Below are 17,057 nucleotides of genomic sequence, written 5' to 3'. Positions count from 1 at the left end.
AAATATCTAACAAGATGTATTGTTACATTATATTAGGAAAAACATTATCATTTCACCTGTGTTCCTTACAATCGTCTTAGAAACGAATAAGTTCGAACAGAATTTGTTTAAAAATGGATGATAATTATTTATTATTTATTCTATTATCTATTCTGAGTCCTGATCAAACTACATCTCGTTAAATTCGAAAACTTTACATAATAAGAGTCGAATAATAAAGGCGCCTGAATTCAATACATTTACAAATCTACCCACGCTTTGTAGAATGTATTTGCTAATTAGTTCCGGAGTGTTGATTGAGGAAGTTCTACGATTTTCCGTAGATATTTGCAACTAAACTCGAAACCATTAACATGTACATCACGGTGCATGATTGAGTTCCTCATCGAACAGTACAGCTCACGAGCATATATTTAACCCTTGAAGGTACAGGCAACCCCTGCACAATACCGTATTTACTTCTACAACATGGTTTCACTTTACCACGGTTAATGAATTCAAACAAGAGCAAACAGACTTCGATCGGTGGACTGTGAATGATTACGCAAATTCAGTTTGCAACGTTATTTTACAAACAATGTAAATTTAGCAAAAGCGTGTTTTGTAATTCAAATTTTATAGTAATAATCATATCTATGTAATTAATGATTTTCAAATGAGCTACCGATGGACTGTTGAGATTCTTCCGATTAAAACGTAAATGATGACGTAAGTCGGTCTACTTTTCATAATTTCTAATGAACTATTACATTGAAATTGATCCAAATAGTTTTTACATATTTTTGACGTGTGTTTTGGATCATTATCATTAGACAGCGGATTGTATGCATTTATGACAAAAATGAGTAGGCGTAATTTAAAATAGTAAAAACTACTAAAAAATTAAAAAATATTTTTATATTATTTCCAGCCTATTCGACACATTAAGAGAGAAAATAAATTTCCATTTCACTCCAGTTTGTTGCAATTCAGGTAGAAAATTTTTATTTTCCATAAAGGTCCGCTGTCCAATTATCATTATATTCATATTATGTAGTTAAAGGTTCATAATCTATACGAAATACCAGAGGTTTACTAAAAAAGGTGTCCTAAGACTTATGAGCGGGAGTGTACCAAGGTGTCTCTAAATTCGTGAAAATCCCGAAAGGGGGTGGTCCGTGAGACCATTTCAAGCGACATTTTCCTTTGCAAAAATGTTATCCGCGGCTTTGTTTAGGAGTTATTAACGAAAAACACGGACCAATCGGAGCGCGACCTAGACGCGAGTTGCCACAGTCGGCCCGGCGCGCCAACTGTCGATTGGCCGACTGTGGCAACTCGCGTCTAGGTCGCGCTCTGATTGGTCCGTGTTTTTCGTTAATAACTCCTAAACAAAGCCGCGGATAACATTTTTGCAAAGGAAAATGTCGCTTGAAATGGTCTCAGGAACCACCCCCTTTCGGGATTTTCACGAATTTTGGAACACCCTGTATGTGTACTACCACCGTGCAAAAGTACGACCACATCGGGTCCTTCCCATTGCAAGTGGTAGGGGAAGAGTGGGAATTGGTCGTGGAAATCTAAAGCAACAGATCCAGCAAATTTAAGTGAGCAGTATTGTATATCATCTTCAATCGACTAACGTTACAGAAGGAACTTGTGGGGAACTCCCTGTACGATTACATCCATCCTAAAGACCGAAGTGAGCTGACGAAAAATCTCACTGTGGACAACATGTCGGGGGTGGCGTCGTCGTCTTCGTCGATACCGCAACTTACGGACGCGTCGAACGACAATTCCACCTCTTCGGAGGACTCGTCCTTGGTGAGGAACGAGAGGAAACCCTTCCAGGAGCAGAGGCGGACCTTCGAGCTGAGGATGGTGCATCGGACAGCGTCGAGAAGAGAGCACACTCAGTACAAACAGTTCGAGGTCTCGGGGGTGATCAGGCTCGCGGAGAAATGCAAAAGTCAGGATTCCCAAGACAACCGAACGAGACATCGAGGTAAGCCTGCACTTTATGCTATACAGTAAAATCTTGGTCTAAGCCGTTGGTGCTGTACGATGTTAATCGGGCAAATCCCGCGAAGTGCCGAGAATTACAAAACTTCTTTATTTTTCATTACTTTTTGATGAGATTTCCACCAACTTATTTGTGGCATTTATTTTATTAAAATGGCACTAAATACGGTGTAATGTGAACTGTATTTAGTAGCATAATTAACGGTACATAGCACGTATGTCCTTTTCTACGTTCGACGCGGTCGACGAGGACACAAAGAAATAGTAGAACCACAGGATCTAAGAAACAGCACGGACCCGGGGGTTTTTCTTAGATCAAGGCTTTACTTTATGAATATGTATCTACGTAATATGCATGTATGTACTTTAGTAGTTAGTAAACATTTGTAAAATTATAAATGGCCCTAATTTTTTGGCCGGGGACAATAGTGGGCAGAAATTTAAGATGATCAATTATAATTTCAATATTTCGCATGTTGTAGGACTACTACTTTTCCCTTCGATCTGTGCTATTGTATAATAACTCTAGACAGCGAATCGTTATACACAACAAAATTTTTTTATGTGAATTAGAACAAATTAGAATGAAATAGAGATTTATTTCCTTTCTTAATATGTTCAATAGCTTGAAAATAATGTAACTGTATCTTTAAATTTTTATAATATGTTTACTGTTTTAAATTACGCCTACTAATTTTTGCCATAAATGCATGAAGATCCGCTGTCTAGTAATAACACAGATGTTTTACCTCCATGATCTCAATGTTTCGTCAAAATATTAAGAGAAATCGAAGTTTGTGTACTATTCTCGACCGAAAATAGTTTCAGATGCAAATGTTAGAAGAGTGACGCAGTCTGTATTAGGACTAGCAGGTCGATTATAAGGAGCAATGGTTACGATTTCGTAATCGTTTCCGCCGCTGTATCGTTCACTCACCCTCACTGTCAATAAGATTACAGTAAGCTCTATCTGCAGTAAGTCAGCTCAGCAATAATGTCCCTAGTAGGAAGTTGCAATCAAAATTGTTTACGTGATCACCGAAGAAATTATTCGCGTACGAACACTAGTGTCTTTCGTATATTCAACAAGTATAATACAATAGAAGAGATGACAATATTTGTAGGGAATATATAAAAAATCAATGTTCTTGTTTCATTGTCAACGTCGGAACAATGTATGTTCATTAGAACGTATACAACAACAACAAAACAGATGAAGACTGAAATTTGAATTTGAATAAAAAGTGTTTGTCAGTCACTTTAACCAGAGATAGTATGAGATATGCCAGTAGTATGAGTTTGTGGTCTTGGATCTAATTCTAATAGCTATATTTATTATCTTTCGACACATACATAATAATTTTATCAAACGAAAGCAGGATCAAATCGATTCAGAATCCACGGACCACTGTTCCCCTTTTATCACGACACCACGGAACCGGTAAAGTTGGTTTGAACCGGGCTATCGCAAATATTTACCCTAGCTACGCATTTAAATTTAGACCGTTCCCATCGACTGCGAAAGATGTGGGCGCAGTCGCAAGCGTTAACGTCGATTTTTTAATTTCTACGATACAAGCGAATATTAAAAATCGGAATTCTCTATGCTTCAATTCGGCATGACATTATCATACTTATCATTGCAATTTTATTGGATACTCTATACATATATTTCTGTACAACCAGACAAATCTAGAGAACGTGCAGTTTAGAACATTCATTAATAAATGAAGTTGTACACACTGAAGCAATGATCTGTGCTGTCCACAGCATAGGAATAATAAATTGAATTTAGCAATAACAATTTAACATCATGGTTGTCCAGAGTATCGTGAAACATTTCAATAAATATTCTCTCAGATTCTCTCAGAATAAAATTTCTCCATGCTTACTTGGCGAAGATTAAGAACTTTTTTGCTATACGTAACTACTGTCGAAGTATTTAGTGAAATGTTGCTGTACAAATATAGTCGTGGTACGTACAGAGCATACGTACAAATATTTTGATCTTCCCATTTAAAAATGTCTTATACTATAACTTATAAGTAGACTGTGAATTTTATGAATTACATTATCAATCATCAGTTGACTCTGGATGTTTATGCCAAATAAAACGTTTGTGCATCGATTGCAAGACGCAGAAGCTAAATATAAATTTACATTCTTCATTGGTAATTTTAATGTGGTGAAAATAATATACTAATACTCTTAGAGTCTTTTAATATTTTCACTGTTTTAAATTGCACTTGTTCATTTTTGTTATAATTGCATAAAATCCCTCTATATAATCATCAGTATTAATATCAACTTATTAAAATTATTAAAGCAAGAAACAAATTTTTATTTGGTTCCAGTACCTTGTACAGTCAACTTATAAGTCTTTTCGAATATTGTCATTCGCCATTAGTATTAAATAATGGTGTTAGGTAAAGAGGATACTAAAATATTCTACTTGTTTAAGAAGGCACCAGTATAAACAGTATAGGTTTATTGCTTCCACTTCAGGATTACAAGTGGTTCCATTTTTACATTTCGCTTATTCACTAATTTACTTAACACTCATTAGTAGACTTCGGATCTTTATGCAAAATAAAATGTTTTTCATTCATTTTGGAATGCAGGAATAACATAAAAATTGATTTCGTCCTTTAACAACTTCGTTACATTAAAAGCAACATTACAACATTCTTGAAATTGTTAAATCTTTTACTGTTTTATATTTCGTCCAACCTATTTCTTCATAAATGCATAAAGATCCATAGCCTTACATAATTTCTGAAATATAATGGAAATCATGCACAGTAGTACTAGTCATCGATCGCAATTTTTACAGAAATCGGTTCAACCAGCAACGATGTTATCTTCGTGGGAATAGCGCGGCTACTAAGGAAGCAGCCAATCACAGGTGTATCGATCATAGATGCAAACAAGGACGAATACCTCACCCGGCATTTGGTCGACGGTAGAATTCTTTACTGCGACCACAGGGTGTCCGTGGTGGCTGGTTATATGGCCGAAGAAGTCTCAGGTCTTAGCGCCTTCAATTTCATGCACAAAGACGATCTTTGGTGGGCCATGATCGCTCTTCGTCAAAGTAAGTTCACTTAACACCAATCTCCCGCCAACATCGCGTTTACACGGTCTCTCGATCCTTCCTATATTGCAAAACCTTTTTCTCCCTTCGCAAAAAGCAGTGTAACATTAATTTACTTTTTCTATGAATCTTTATGAATCACTTTTTCTAGCAATAATTTAAACCTTTCACGGTCGAGGATTTTTTGAAGTATTAGAATTAGATAACTAGATCATATATGTCCATTTTTGTTTATCTGCAGCTTCGATTTTCTAACTCGAATTGTTTTGTTTGCAGTGTATGTTCGCGCGGAAACGTACGGATCATCATGTTACAGGCTACTAACGAAAACTGGAGAATTCATTTATTTGCGAAGTCACGGGTACTTGGAGCAAGACGAGACAACGCAAACTGTTATATCTTTCGTGTGCATAAACACATTAGTGTCGTAAGTGGTATTTTTGTAACATCAAGCTCTCATTGCAGTCTTATAGTTTTTCAGTTAACACCTTGTCTTTAGTTCTCACTTTTTTTTTTACACTAACTACAGATTTTTGTATAGCTGCGCTGTATCCATATACAGAATGTCTATTTCGTTGCCTAATGAATCTTACTCTTAATTTAATAAAATATTCTAGTGATTTAAATAAGCAGCTCAGATTGTCTGAAATTGTCAGAATTATCTGCATTACCTTGGAGATAAGACATGTTCAATTTATCAATTAATTTATAATCTTGAATATAATCTTGCATTTCACAACTTGCCGATTGATACATTTGTTCTTACTTCTCACCCATGTTGTTCTCGTAGAATGAAAATGAAAATTCTTCTTTTAGGAAAGAAGAAGGAATACAGCTGGTGGAACAAATGAAAAAACGATTTTCAGCAACGATGAACGAGTCCACCTGGGAAATGATCCAAAACCAGGATGATGCCGCACTTGATATGGTAAATCTATAGAACAGCGTATATAATCCTCTTACTCCCAACCTAAAAGTCAAACTGTAGAAATATAACATGCAAACATTACTTGTCAAAAATATTTAGCCACTTAGAACTGACATTCGAATGTGAAGGCATTCATCGATAAAAATCTGTGACTCGGAAATAGACTTAAAAATAGTACATTTATCAATCTATATTCATACATATGTAGACAGCGAATCTTTATGCATTTAGACGAAAACTGAGTAGGCGTAATTATTTTCAACCTTTCATCCATATTGACAAAGAAAATAAATTCCAGTTTGTTATAATTCAGGTAAAACATGTTTATTTTGCATAAAGATCCGTTGTCTATCTATATGATACCTTGTACCCAAAATACAACGTATACATTTGAACAAAATATCTTTTAGCAGGGTTCAGATTCCCAGCAGAGCTCAAGGAGTAGTGTGGGAGACCCAACAGTGGTTGAAGACGCTATCGCACACTTGATTAGCGCCTTACCGTCCTCCGTTTCGGAAATACGCCTTTCAAAGTCACCTGTACCTGACGAATACGCGAAGGCTGCTATAGTCTCGAAGAATTTACCACCGGTTGCTGCACAAGCCAGCAAGATTGGCATTAAGTCAATAGATCACTGTTTGATGGTGCAAGGAAAAGACGAACGAAGCCCCAAACAAGAACCGAGCACGAGTAGCCAGCTGGTTCCACTGAACGAATCACAAGAAAGTCCTAGGTCGTCAGGAAAATCGATGACAATCAAGGAAGAAGTAACGATACCCGAAGAAGTTACTAGCGTTATTGACCCTAACGAATCGCCTGTAGACCCATGTATGAACCTTCCACTGAATTCTGGGACATTTCACTTGGATATTTCTCCAAGGAGTTATATTCCTCCAGTTGAGGATATCGTCATCACTGACTCGAAGCCAAGTACTCAGTACTCCTCCAAAAGAAAGCTCATCGAGGAAAATGATAGGATAGCTTCCAATAAGAAAAGACTTCCATATACCGATCAGAAATTGTTCGTTAAGGAAGACTATGAAGACTTGGATTCATTTAATGAACTCATGGTCAACGATCAATGTTATGATGACGACAAATTTCTTGACCAAGGTACTACAATTTCGTATACTTTAGCAGTATAGGTTCTGTTATCTCTAATTATAGTACAAGCTAGTTTACCTAACTACTTTGAGTTACTTGTAAACTATTTGTTATGTAACATGATGTTTTAAACAGACGTTATATGTTATCGTACAAAATTGTAAATAGCTTACAATGTGATAATTAACTTTTCGCTATTTTGTTCTCTCTCTCTTTCATCGAGATTTTTATCATTTATACGTACAGGGTGTATAAAAAGTAATGGTCACATCCGTCCTAGGGGTGAATCTACACCTCTGGATCGGTGGACATTTGTAACAGAAACTTGCCGCAAAATTGTTTATAACAAAGAAAATTGTTGTTAAGGTTTTTTTTTACATCAACGCCTCCTACTCATCGAAAAGAGAAAATGTTTGAAAGGGACCATATGTCGCAAACAAATAGTTATTGATATATTAGCTGTTAAAGTTTTTGCAAAATTTGATTGTGTGGAATTATACGTATAGACAAAAGCCTACTACACAGTCCACACGTCCGTGTCGATGAGACAGAACATGATCGTGTGCGTGCCTCAAACTTGGTACGGGTCTAGCGACGGATATCCCTTTAAATTTCGTTTGGCTCGAGGCACGCACACGATCATGTTCTGTCTCATCGACACGGTCGTGTGGACTGTGTAGTAGGCTTTTGTCTATACGTATAATTCCACACAATCAAATTTTGCAAAAACTTTAACAGCTAATATATCAATAACTATTTGTTTGCGACATGTGGTTCCTTTCAAACATTTTCTCTTTTCGTTGAGTAGAAGGCGTTGATGTAAAAAAAAACTTTAACAACAATTTTCTTTGTTATAAACAATTTTGCGGCAAGTTTCTCTTACAAATGTCCACCGATCCAGAGGTGTAGATTCACCCCTAGGACGGATGACCATTACTTTTTATACACCCTGTACATAATTTATAACGTATTTCCACTTTTCAGATGCCCACAAAATATGTAGTCAACTGGTATTAATTATATTGCAATGAATAACATTTTAAGCATTGCTTATATGATAAATCATTTAAAGAATACTTTAGTAATTATTAGTTTATGAAACTATATGTGTATAGTATGAGTGTTCTTAATGTTAAACAATATTTCGAATTTTAGATTCGTATTTTATACAATATATTTAGAAAATTCAATAACGAGACAAACTTGTGTCTCGAACATTCTTTTATGTAACAAACAGTTCATAAATAAATTAACCCTTTGGCAGTTTATCATGTAATCATGTTTTTATCTAGTTGTCTGTAATATTTGAACAAAAAGATTCAATGTGGTGTATAAAATTAATATGAAGTTGTTTTCTTATCGTTTAATGTGTTGTGATGAGTTAATGATAAGAATGTCAGAAAAAACAAGATATTTTTATCGGAATTGTAATGTAGGACAATGCATCTCGCGTTAGAAAATGTAGAAAACTGTTTTTAAAATACATATTTATAATTTTTTTTAACTAACAAAGGGTTAATACGGTAAAGTTAAGTGATTCGCTCTGTATGTTTAAAAAGTTACTATCGATTTCTTTCTTTTTAATAGGTATTAAACTATTGCCTTGAAGTAGTTCTCTTTTAACAAAACCTTTTATTTGGCTTTGTTCTAGACCTTATAGTACAGATGATCTTCGGAAGTGAAGTCCATTCTAATGGTAGGTATAAATATAAACTTTACGACATTGAATTTGACCCGATGAAGAGACAGAAAGTAAAAAAGAGACCTCTGTTTTGCTTGTTCACTACTTTTAAACAATTATTGCGTCTAAACGAAATTCAGTGACACAAGTAACTTCAACCGAGCTCTCTTCTTTTTAAAGGATCTGATTCATTGTCTCAAGTTGTAACAATGAAAGTCGGAGCGACTAAACTTTTTATGTCAATGTTTTATCAGGTCAAATCTTCAATGACACGACAGTACCGCAAATACCAGATACTGTAAGTATTACTTGACGTAATGAATGTATGTGTGAATACAATTGATTATAATCTGTGAAGATTATTAATACTGTTTCATCAAATAGGTACTATGTGACAATATAAGGAGGCAGCACCATCAGCTGACTGAGAACATAGCGTTGCAAGATTCACATTTAAATGTCCTAACGCAAAACATGTCGAATCCCGCCAAAATGAAAAGTTTGAAGTCGCTAAAGGTAAATAGAAACATTTCGCTTGTCGTTTCGCCATTGCACAAAAATAAAACGCTACTATGTTTTATCGCAGGCGGAGCACAATATACAGAAACGAGACCTTAAAACGCTGAAGCAAGATCTCCACAATCATATCACGATATCACGTAACCACAACATCGGTGTGTAGAGAAATATTTAGAAACACTTGAAATATGTCACCTTCAAACAAGCAACAAGACTCGAGTCAGGCATATTCAAAAAAACTTACTGTTTCGTGTAAAGTACAAGCCAGAGAAACGGTATACCGGAGAGGAAAGAAAACGAAGATTGAAGCTACTGAAGTGAAATTCTATGTTGATTGTTCCAGTGAAATCTATTGTAACTCATTCCTCTTTGTAACACCAGTGATAATATGGTAAATGAAGAAATGACTGCTAGTTACACATCGATAACCGGCAACACAGTATAAGGGTGTCGACTGGTATCACTCTGCTACTCATCGAAAAAAAAAAGATAACTGTTTATCTATGATTACGCAGAAAGGCTACATCAGTCATCAGTCAAATTTCAAACGCTTCGCATCGTGAAGAATACGGAAACAGTGTCGTGAACAAAGCATGAACGAAATGATCAGCAGATAAAAATGATGCTGTGTAAAAGTAGACTCTGTACGAACGAATTGTGGACGTTGTATCCAACCTGACTTTTGGCGCAAACTCGAACGATCATATATTTCCGTAACTATTTCCACGAATTGCAGACGTGAATTATATTATAAATGAGGGTCGCGTGCGTTTTACGTACTCGCAGGTCCAATGTTGCGCAATTTTTAAAGTTTATGATAGCGAATTTGTAGGTAGTGTGTGAAGTCGATTCAAAAATGGCCGCGCTACTCGTCTAGACTTCAACACTGTTTTATCGGGTCGTTACAAGGCCGAAATCATGAACTATTTCGATGTCGGATAAATCACGGTATATAAGCATATATATCGGATGGATACAGCACCAGTTTTGTTTAAGCATCCTATTCGTTTTAGGGTGCCAATGAACACAAGAGAAAGATATAATGAGATGGAAATTCAATTTGAATCTTACTGGTAAGAACAAATTGGCAGTACAAAATTTATCTTCAACTAGAGAGATGTTTTCGAGAAAACAAAGAAACGGAATCGTACTATAAAAAGAAATATTAGATTTGTGATTGTATCTAACTTTTATTACTGTTACACGAGTACGGTAACAATAAAATTGTAAATTGTCTCGAGTCTTAAGTATATTGCCATTTTCTTTTTCTTTGAAAGGAAAAAAAACAATTCTAAACGTGTGGACTGCTAATCTTTTTTAAATGTATCTATGTATGCACTATTTGTAACATATGCATGCACTTTCGAGCATTTTACATATTAATTTGTTATTTTTACAAATTTTTTTTTACTTTTCGTCGAGGTATGCTAACGTAAACGAAACTATTTACCTGTTTTACCATGCGAGATCGACATTAACGGTATGCATTAAGAAATTGCATAAATGAATATTATATTTCATGTTTACGACCGTTTTGTTATTGCGAATTTTTAGACTTTACTGGCCTCGTTATCCACCCAATATTATGTTACTTTATATTACTTTATTTAATTACAGTTAAGCTTTAGTGTCTATTGATCAATGTAGCATAATTTCCGCGGTTATCTGATGCGTAATTATAAGTAAATGGCCATGGTTAGATCATGCTCTGAGCTATAAGCTGACAAAAAAAATGAATAAGCATAATCGAGCGAACGAATCTTCAGTTCACTGTTAAAAATGATGAAATATATAAATGAAAGCGATGCGTACAACAATTTACAATGCGCGCATTCAATATAGACATGTTCAGCATCTATGAATAAGGTCGTCGTTTCACATACTCATTAACAAAATACTTAAAAATACAAAAGAAAAGCATCCATAGGAAGGTAAATTACATCACGAAGTCTAATTTCGTGTTTCAATTTTGACCAATTGATATCATTTAAATTTCTGTTACCGATGTTGCCTATATCTTTGAGTTCTAATAATTAGTATTGAATACTATTTATCATTATACCGGTGTTATCTATCGCTCAGAGTTACACCAGGCAACACGATAATTGATTATCACGACTAGTTTGTCATTCATCTTCAGAATTTCTAGACGATGCAGATCGAACATTGATTCGGTGTACGTTCAATTATCATATATCATTTACCTGGATACTACACTTCATTTGCTAGGAGTAAGCAGCAAGTGCTGTTTGAAATAACAGCACCATTTCGAACTGTAATTAGCTTCGACATCCACTGGATGCAATCCACACCATACGAATAATAGTCATCAGAACCTGCGAAATCAGATGGTTTTCTTGTGCCTATAGGCACAGTCAGACGAGATCGTAATATTTGCCATCCCCCTTATGTTTATAGTCCCTCTTGCAACAGATCCGACCAGTTTGAGTTTCTATACAGGTCTGGAATAGCCCTCCAGTTTGTGTGATACTTGACCCTATTTCTACGAACTATGTCAAAGCTGGCGGATCGATAACGTTGACCGCGTTGGACGGTCCGCCCAGTTTCTGTTAAAGATGGCCCGGACAGCCTCCTCTTCGCAAGAAAACGTCCGCCTCTTACAAATTATAAATTCTGTACAAACTTCGCTCCTGTCTGCATAATAATTACAGCTAGTTATTACTCCAGTACCCAATCGTCGGCTCAAGTCCAGCTACGTGACGTTGCGCTGTCTTCGGAAATCACTACCTCAGCCGCCCGATTATATGTAATTAATTAACGGGCGGTATTAATTTGCCACGTCGCTGGCTGCACTTCCCGTACACGCGTGAGCTCGTTGTTTCGCATATAGTCGTTAGCATTTTCCAACAGCCGCGAGTAAATAGATCTATATAAATCGTCTAGTTCCATTTCCCTATGTACAAGTATAAATAAGGCTGATACTGTAAATAAGAATTCCGAATCGTCTCGGCGGATCGGCGATCTCCTAGCTCAGGGGATCGCCGTTCCTTATTTTCCTTTTCTTCTTCTTCTTCTTCTTCATCGTTCATTCGTATTGTACACATACTTTGCAAAATCGTGTGCTATTTCCCAAATACGTTAAAAGAATGGTTTCTATCGTAACGTAGATTATTAATGATGTATTAATATACGGGCAGTCCCATTCCCCACCCCTATCCTCAATACCCCTTACCCAACCCCCTTTTTGCGTAAGTTTCCGTTCGAAGAAAGAAGCACGACGACAAACGGCCAACGCCGTTTCTTATATGCACGTTATACTTTCTAGAGCAACAATATATTTATGGTGGATTCAAGTTATTCTTGATGATGAATATTCGTACTATTTTATAAGCTTGATGACTTATACCGTGAATTGTTATGTAAATTACGTATTTATTTTGTGCAAGAACGATTGTTCACACGATGTACAGGCAGAGATCATGAAATTACGGAAGGAGAGAATTATCTGCGTATAGGATTTCTTCGCATATGTACACATCATGTTCATTGTAAAAATTGTCGTTGACCCGATTTTATGTCACTGACATCGAGGTCGGCCGCGTAGAGGCAAATCATCGTTCGGGTCGTATAGACGCATAGTGTTCCATCTTGAAACCCTAAATTCATATAAACAAGTTTCTTCGACATAATAAGTATCCTATGAAATGGGAATCAAATACCAAGGAGCGAAAGAGTTCTAGCACTTTTTAAGAAATCATGGTTGTTGTTCTTTGTTATGTTGGTCTAACACATTCTTATATGCTTTTAATATAAATAACTAGCTCCATTGATTTGAATAATTGACTAGCTTGCATAGAGTTCTTGATTTCGTCCTCATTATCCTTCATTTTTACAGTTTTTAACAATCGCGTTAAATGCATTACAAATTTTTCTTATTTTCCAAAGATTCTTTTCTTTTTAATATTCGAACGTTAGAACTTTTCATGAGAACAGATAAAGACAATTCCGTGAAGGTAAAAGTTTCAGTTTGTGGAGGACCTACAGACAATCGAAGTAAACACTTTTCTACAATAGGAACACATGTTTTATTCGTTGATAACAAAACAATTGTAGCTACAAATAGTGAATATTATTTAATAAGTGCTAGTGCAACAACGCTAAGCAATGAGTCCAGCTAAATTGATATTCTGAATAGTCATTTGTAGTATTTCCGTAAATAATTCAGTGCTCAACAATTGTCGGTGTTTCTCTTTTTAATGGACATTCTAATGAAACTGTTTTCATAGAACTTTTATTATACAGATTCTAAAATATCTGTTCCATGAGAACACTTTTTAAAGAAGTTCCTAGAGGAAACATTTCTGTGCTGCTTGAAATTAAGAGTTTCAAAACGGAACACGAAGATCCTTGTTTCGAACATTGCCCCGGCAATTTGCTGTATTAAGAAAAACCGAAGGGCTCAATACAAGTTATGGAAAAATAAGGAACTCCGACCGATCGTTCGCCCCGTCGCAAATCGCTTGACCTCGATCGGAGAATCCAAACTTTTTTTACGTGCTAGCATACTACTAAGAAAGATAAAGTTACTCTTGTATAATCCATCGTGTTGTGGGCGTTTAGTTAAGTGAATGGCAGACTTTCCGATTCGTCATGATCGTTGTAGTACAAACAGCAAGTTTTCAAGTGTCTGTGTTTAGTGTCACTCTCACCGTTGTAATCTATCGAGCAAGAAGAAATAATATATTGTAAATGTGTTACGTGGTGCTCATCAGCGATGCAGTTTCGAGCTTAGCCACCTCGATCGTGTTTTGTATTTCTCAAGAAAAGGAAACAGTTCTTGGGAATTACAAATCGAGAAAGATATATTGATATCCATGTCTCATTAACTAAAGAACAAATATTGCAGTATATTGCAGTTAGATTCTCGTTTCGAAACTGAACGCACTGGCCACTTACAGGGTAATGTACCAAAAACTGTCATGAACAATAATTCGGTATTTATTCAACGAAATTATTGAGAGAACAACATTTTCGTGCAGGCAAATATCGATGTAATTCTTTGACAATAAATCTTTCTCATTTGAAATTTTATTAGCCAGTCCGAACACACAGTGGCAGTCGTTGGTGAATTACTCGAATTATTCGCTGTTTACAGTAAAGAACATAACAGATCGACAAAACAGAAATGAAATTGTAATAGAATAACGTGAAACGTTTCGTTCTCAACACTTCGAATACGCTCGAACCTCGCAAATATCATTTGTGTGACATGAACAGACGGCACTACAGAATTCGCTAAGCTAACGTTTAACCTTACGACTTTGTAAATACTACCTTTGTTATATTTTATACTCTGCTGTTTGCACATAAGTGATTTTTACAATTTCTTTCTGTAAGTTACATACGCGGGTCACAATCGGCCATAATTGCGCGCGTCCTTATTGTATGTTTATAGTATACATATATATACGTATCTTTCGGAGCAGAATGCTGCAAGAATGTCTGCTTGGATCAATGTTATGATAGATTCGCAATATTTCATTTGGATCTTTGGTCTGTTTTCGAAATTTTCCCGCAAAAGAATCGTCTCTTTGCAATCTTGTTTGTAAAAAAATGGAGGAGTCGTTTCACCGTGAATCATGGGCAATCTTATTGGCCGAATAATTAATTAAAATCTTTTCGGCGTAGCATGCGAGCAGTTTACACTTACCGTGAAAGCTTAAGATTCTTAGCGATTTTACTGTTTGATTGATTAGAAATTCGAACGACTCACAACGATTGGCAGATATCGTGTACAAGAATGAAGTATTGAGCGAGCAACTTTGTACAGTTACTATAATTCTTAATCTCTGTCTCCGAGACTTGTTAAACATTGTGTAAATTTCGCCGTAGTTGATAAGGCAGCGAGAATGTGATTCGCGTTTCGCGAGCTTCTCTGAAGAGAAATGCACCTCTGAATTACCTTTTTGGAACGCTGCTCTCGAATGATTCCAACGAATCATCTCGGGGCGTCTCGTATGACGAGCGAGGATGCAATTAATTAAAACACAGATTAAATGTTTATTCCATTCATTGTATATTTTCCGTATTCCATGTGAATATTTACAAGAGTCTTCGATTTTGTTGAGTATTTTCGTATTAAACTTGTATTTAACTTTTACATGCGCACGCGTGTTCTCCTTTGTTTTCTCCCGATTATGATATTGTAATGGAACAGTGAAACTGAAACATGATAGAAACATACATAAACGCAAGATTGTCTTAAAGTAAGAGGTGTATGACTCTTTATAGATTGCCAAAGAACGATGTAACAATTTAACCGAAATCCGTTCCTCTGTTCTTCCAGACCGAGAGAGAGAGAGAGAGAGAGAGAGAGAGAGAGAGAGAGAGAGAGAAAATAAGTGTCGATACTCACGACGAGGTGATTCACGCAGAAATTTATAAAAATGTTTGCAGTCGAGTCGCTTTACAGCAGCGTAGAAGACGATGGACAGGAAAATTTGATTCGAAGCGAGGGTTTACCATTGTACACAAACAATCATAATTGATATCGAGACGTTCGTTTTCCACTTTCTAACGAAAGACAAAAAGATTCTCCCTGGAACCGGAGAATTCGAGAAATTGGTCGTAACGGTTGCGTTCTTGCAGTAACTTTTTTCCAAATTCGGTATTTTTTTTTTAAGTACATCGATTTATACGAGTGAAGGAGATAATTGGAACACTTGTAACAGAGTAAAAGCATAATTATTAAAAACAAGTTGAAGCGTAAAAGAAGAAAAAAAGAAAGAATATTGATTCTGAATATAATAATCGATGAAGGGATATAACGATTGGGATCATGTACACGTATAACTTGTGTCAAGACTGAATTATCAAGACTTCGTAGGAGGTGGAACATTTTTGTAAATAATACTGCCGGAAAGAAATATATGTAGAAATTATATGAGAAAATTTATGGACGTTGCAACCCATTGTCATTTAAATGTATTTTCCTCCTCGTCTCCTGTCTGCTTCGTGAACCATATTATAATGAAAAAGATGGAAACAGAAAAACTATGTATATGTACATACTGGATAATGAATTATTTAAAATCACGAGTTATTTATTACACAACAGATTCTTAAAATAATTGCACGACCCATTGGCCCGCAACGACCAGGATTACAGATCTCATCACAATTCAAACACCATTTCAGACTCTTTCGATTTCCTTTCAACGGTCCTTTCATATTCCAGCCATCGTGTTCATGCTGTTTCTTTACCTCTTTGAGCATCGGTCTAACGAAAATGTAATTTGATCAGCCAAACATACGATGAGAAGCAAAATTCTGCCGATGTAACGATTTTAGCAGGAAATCATTATTTATGTGTTTATTAAAACAAGATCACGAGAAACACTCGAGCGACGCATGATTCACTAGTTACAGTATTTTTATCCTGACTCGATTTCGCACCAGGCCGAAATACTAACTACTACAAGTAATTGAGTAATTATTTAACTACTTTTTACGTACTTTTTCGCGCTGACATTCGGTTTTTCAATAAAACAGGCACTTCTCTTTTAATTTCCTGTCAGACAGGTTTCATTGTAGTACTCTGAAGAGTTCTGTGCAGCGTTGAATACAAAACTAGCACCGATCGCGCTTCTAGAACTTTACGACTACAGTGTTCTCTCCGTAACTGTCCAAAACATCTCTACCGTAACGGTGAAAAGTTTAGTCCAGATTATAGTGCTGTCTCTAGTAAACTAGCGTAAAAGAGCTAAATT

At 35.9% G+C, this 17,057-nt stretch overlaps 1 protein-coding gene across 4 annotated transcripts in view; it reads left to right on the top strand.

Moving 5' to 3' along the window:
- LOC143211865 (uncharacterized) overlaps window positions 1-16,383 on the top strand; it is a 150,505-nt gene extending 134,122 nt beyond the window's left edge. For 3 of the 4 annotated variants that reach the window (XM_076429931.1, XM_076429934.1, XM_076429929.1), the window contains 9 exons: window positions 1,630-1,984; window positions 4,835-5,095; window positions 5,372-5,522; window positions 5,912-6,023; window positions 6,434-7,136; window positions 8,779-8,823; window positions 9,063-9,106; window positions 9,193-9,324; window positions 9,395-16,383. In XM_076429931.1, the coding sequence (XP_076286046.1) occupies window positions 1,630-1,984; window positions 4,835-5,095; window positions 5,372-5,522; window positions 5,912-6,023; window positions 6,434-7,136; window positions 8,779-8,823; window positions 9,063-9,106; window positions 9,193-9,324; window positions 9,395-9,490 (1,899 nt within the window). In that variant the 3' untranslated portion in view covers window positions 9,491-16,383. The remainder of the gene's footprint in view (window positions 1-1,629; window positions 1,985-4,834; window positions 5,096-5,371; window positions 5,523-5,911; window positions 6,024-6,433; window positions 7,137-8,778; window positions 8,824-9,062; window positions 9,107-9,192; window positions 9,325-9,394) is intronic. The other variant, XM_076429930.1, reaches the window with a different exon arrangement.
- The last annotated feature ends 674 nt before the right edge of the window (window positions 16,384-17,057 follow it).

This window comes from Lasioglossum baleicum, chromosome 9 (genome assembly GCF_051020765.1).
Source record: "Lasioglossum baleicum chromosome 9, iyLasBale1, whole genome shotgun sequence".
Classification (NCBI taxonomy): Eukaryota; Metazoa; Arthropoda; class Insecta; order Hymenoptera; family Halictidae; genus Lasioglossum; species Lasioglossum baleicum.
This window is presented reverse-complemented; position numbering and strand designations above follow the sequence as displayed.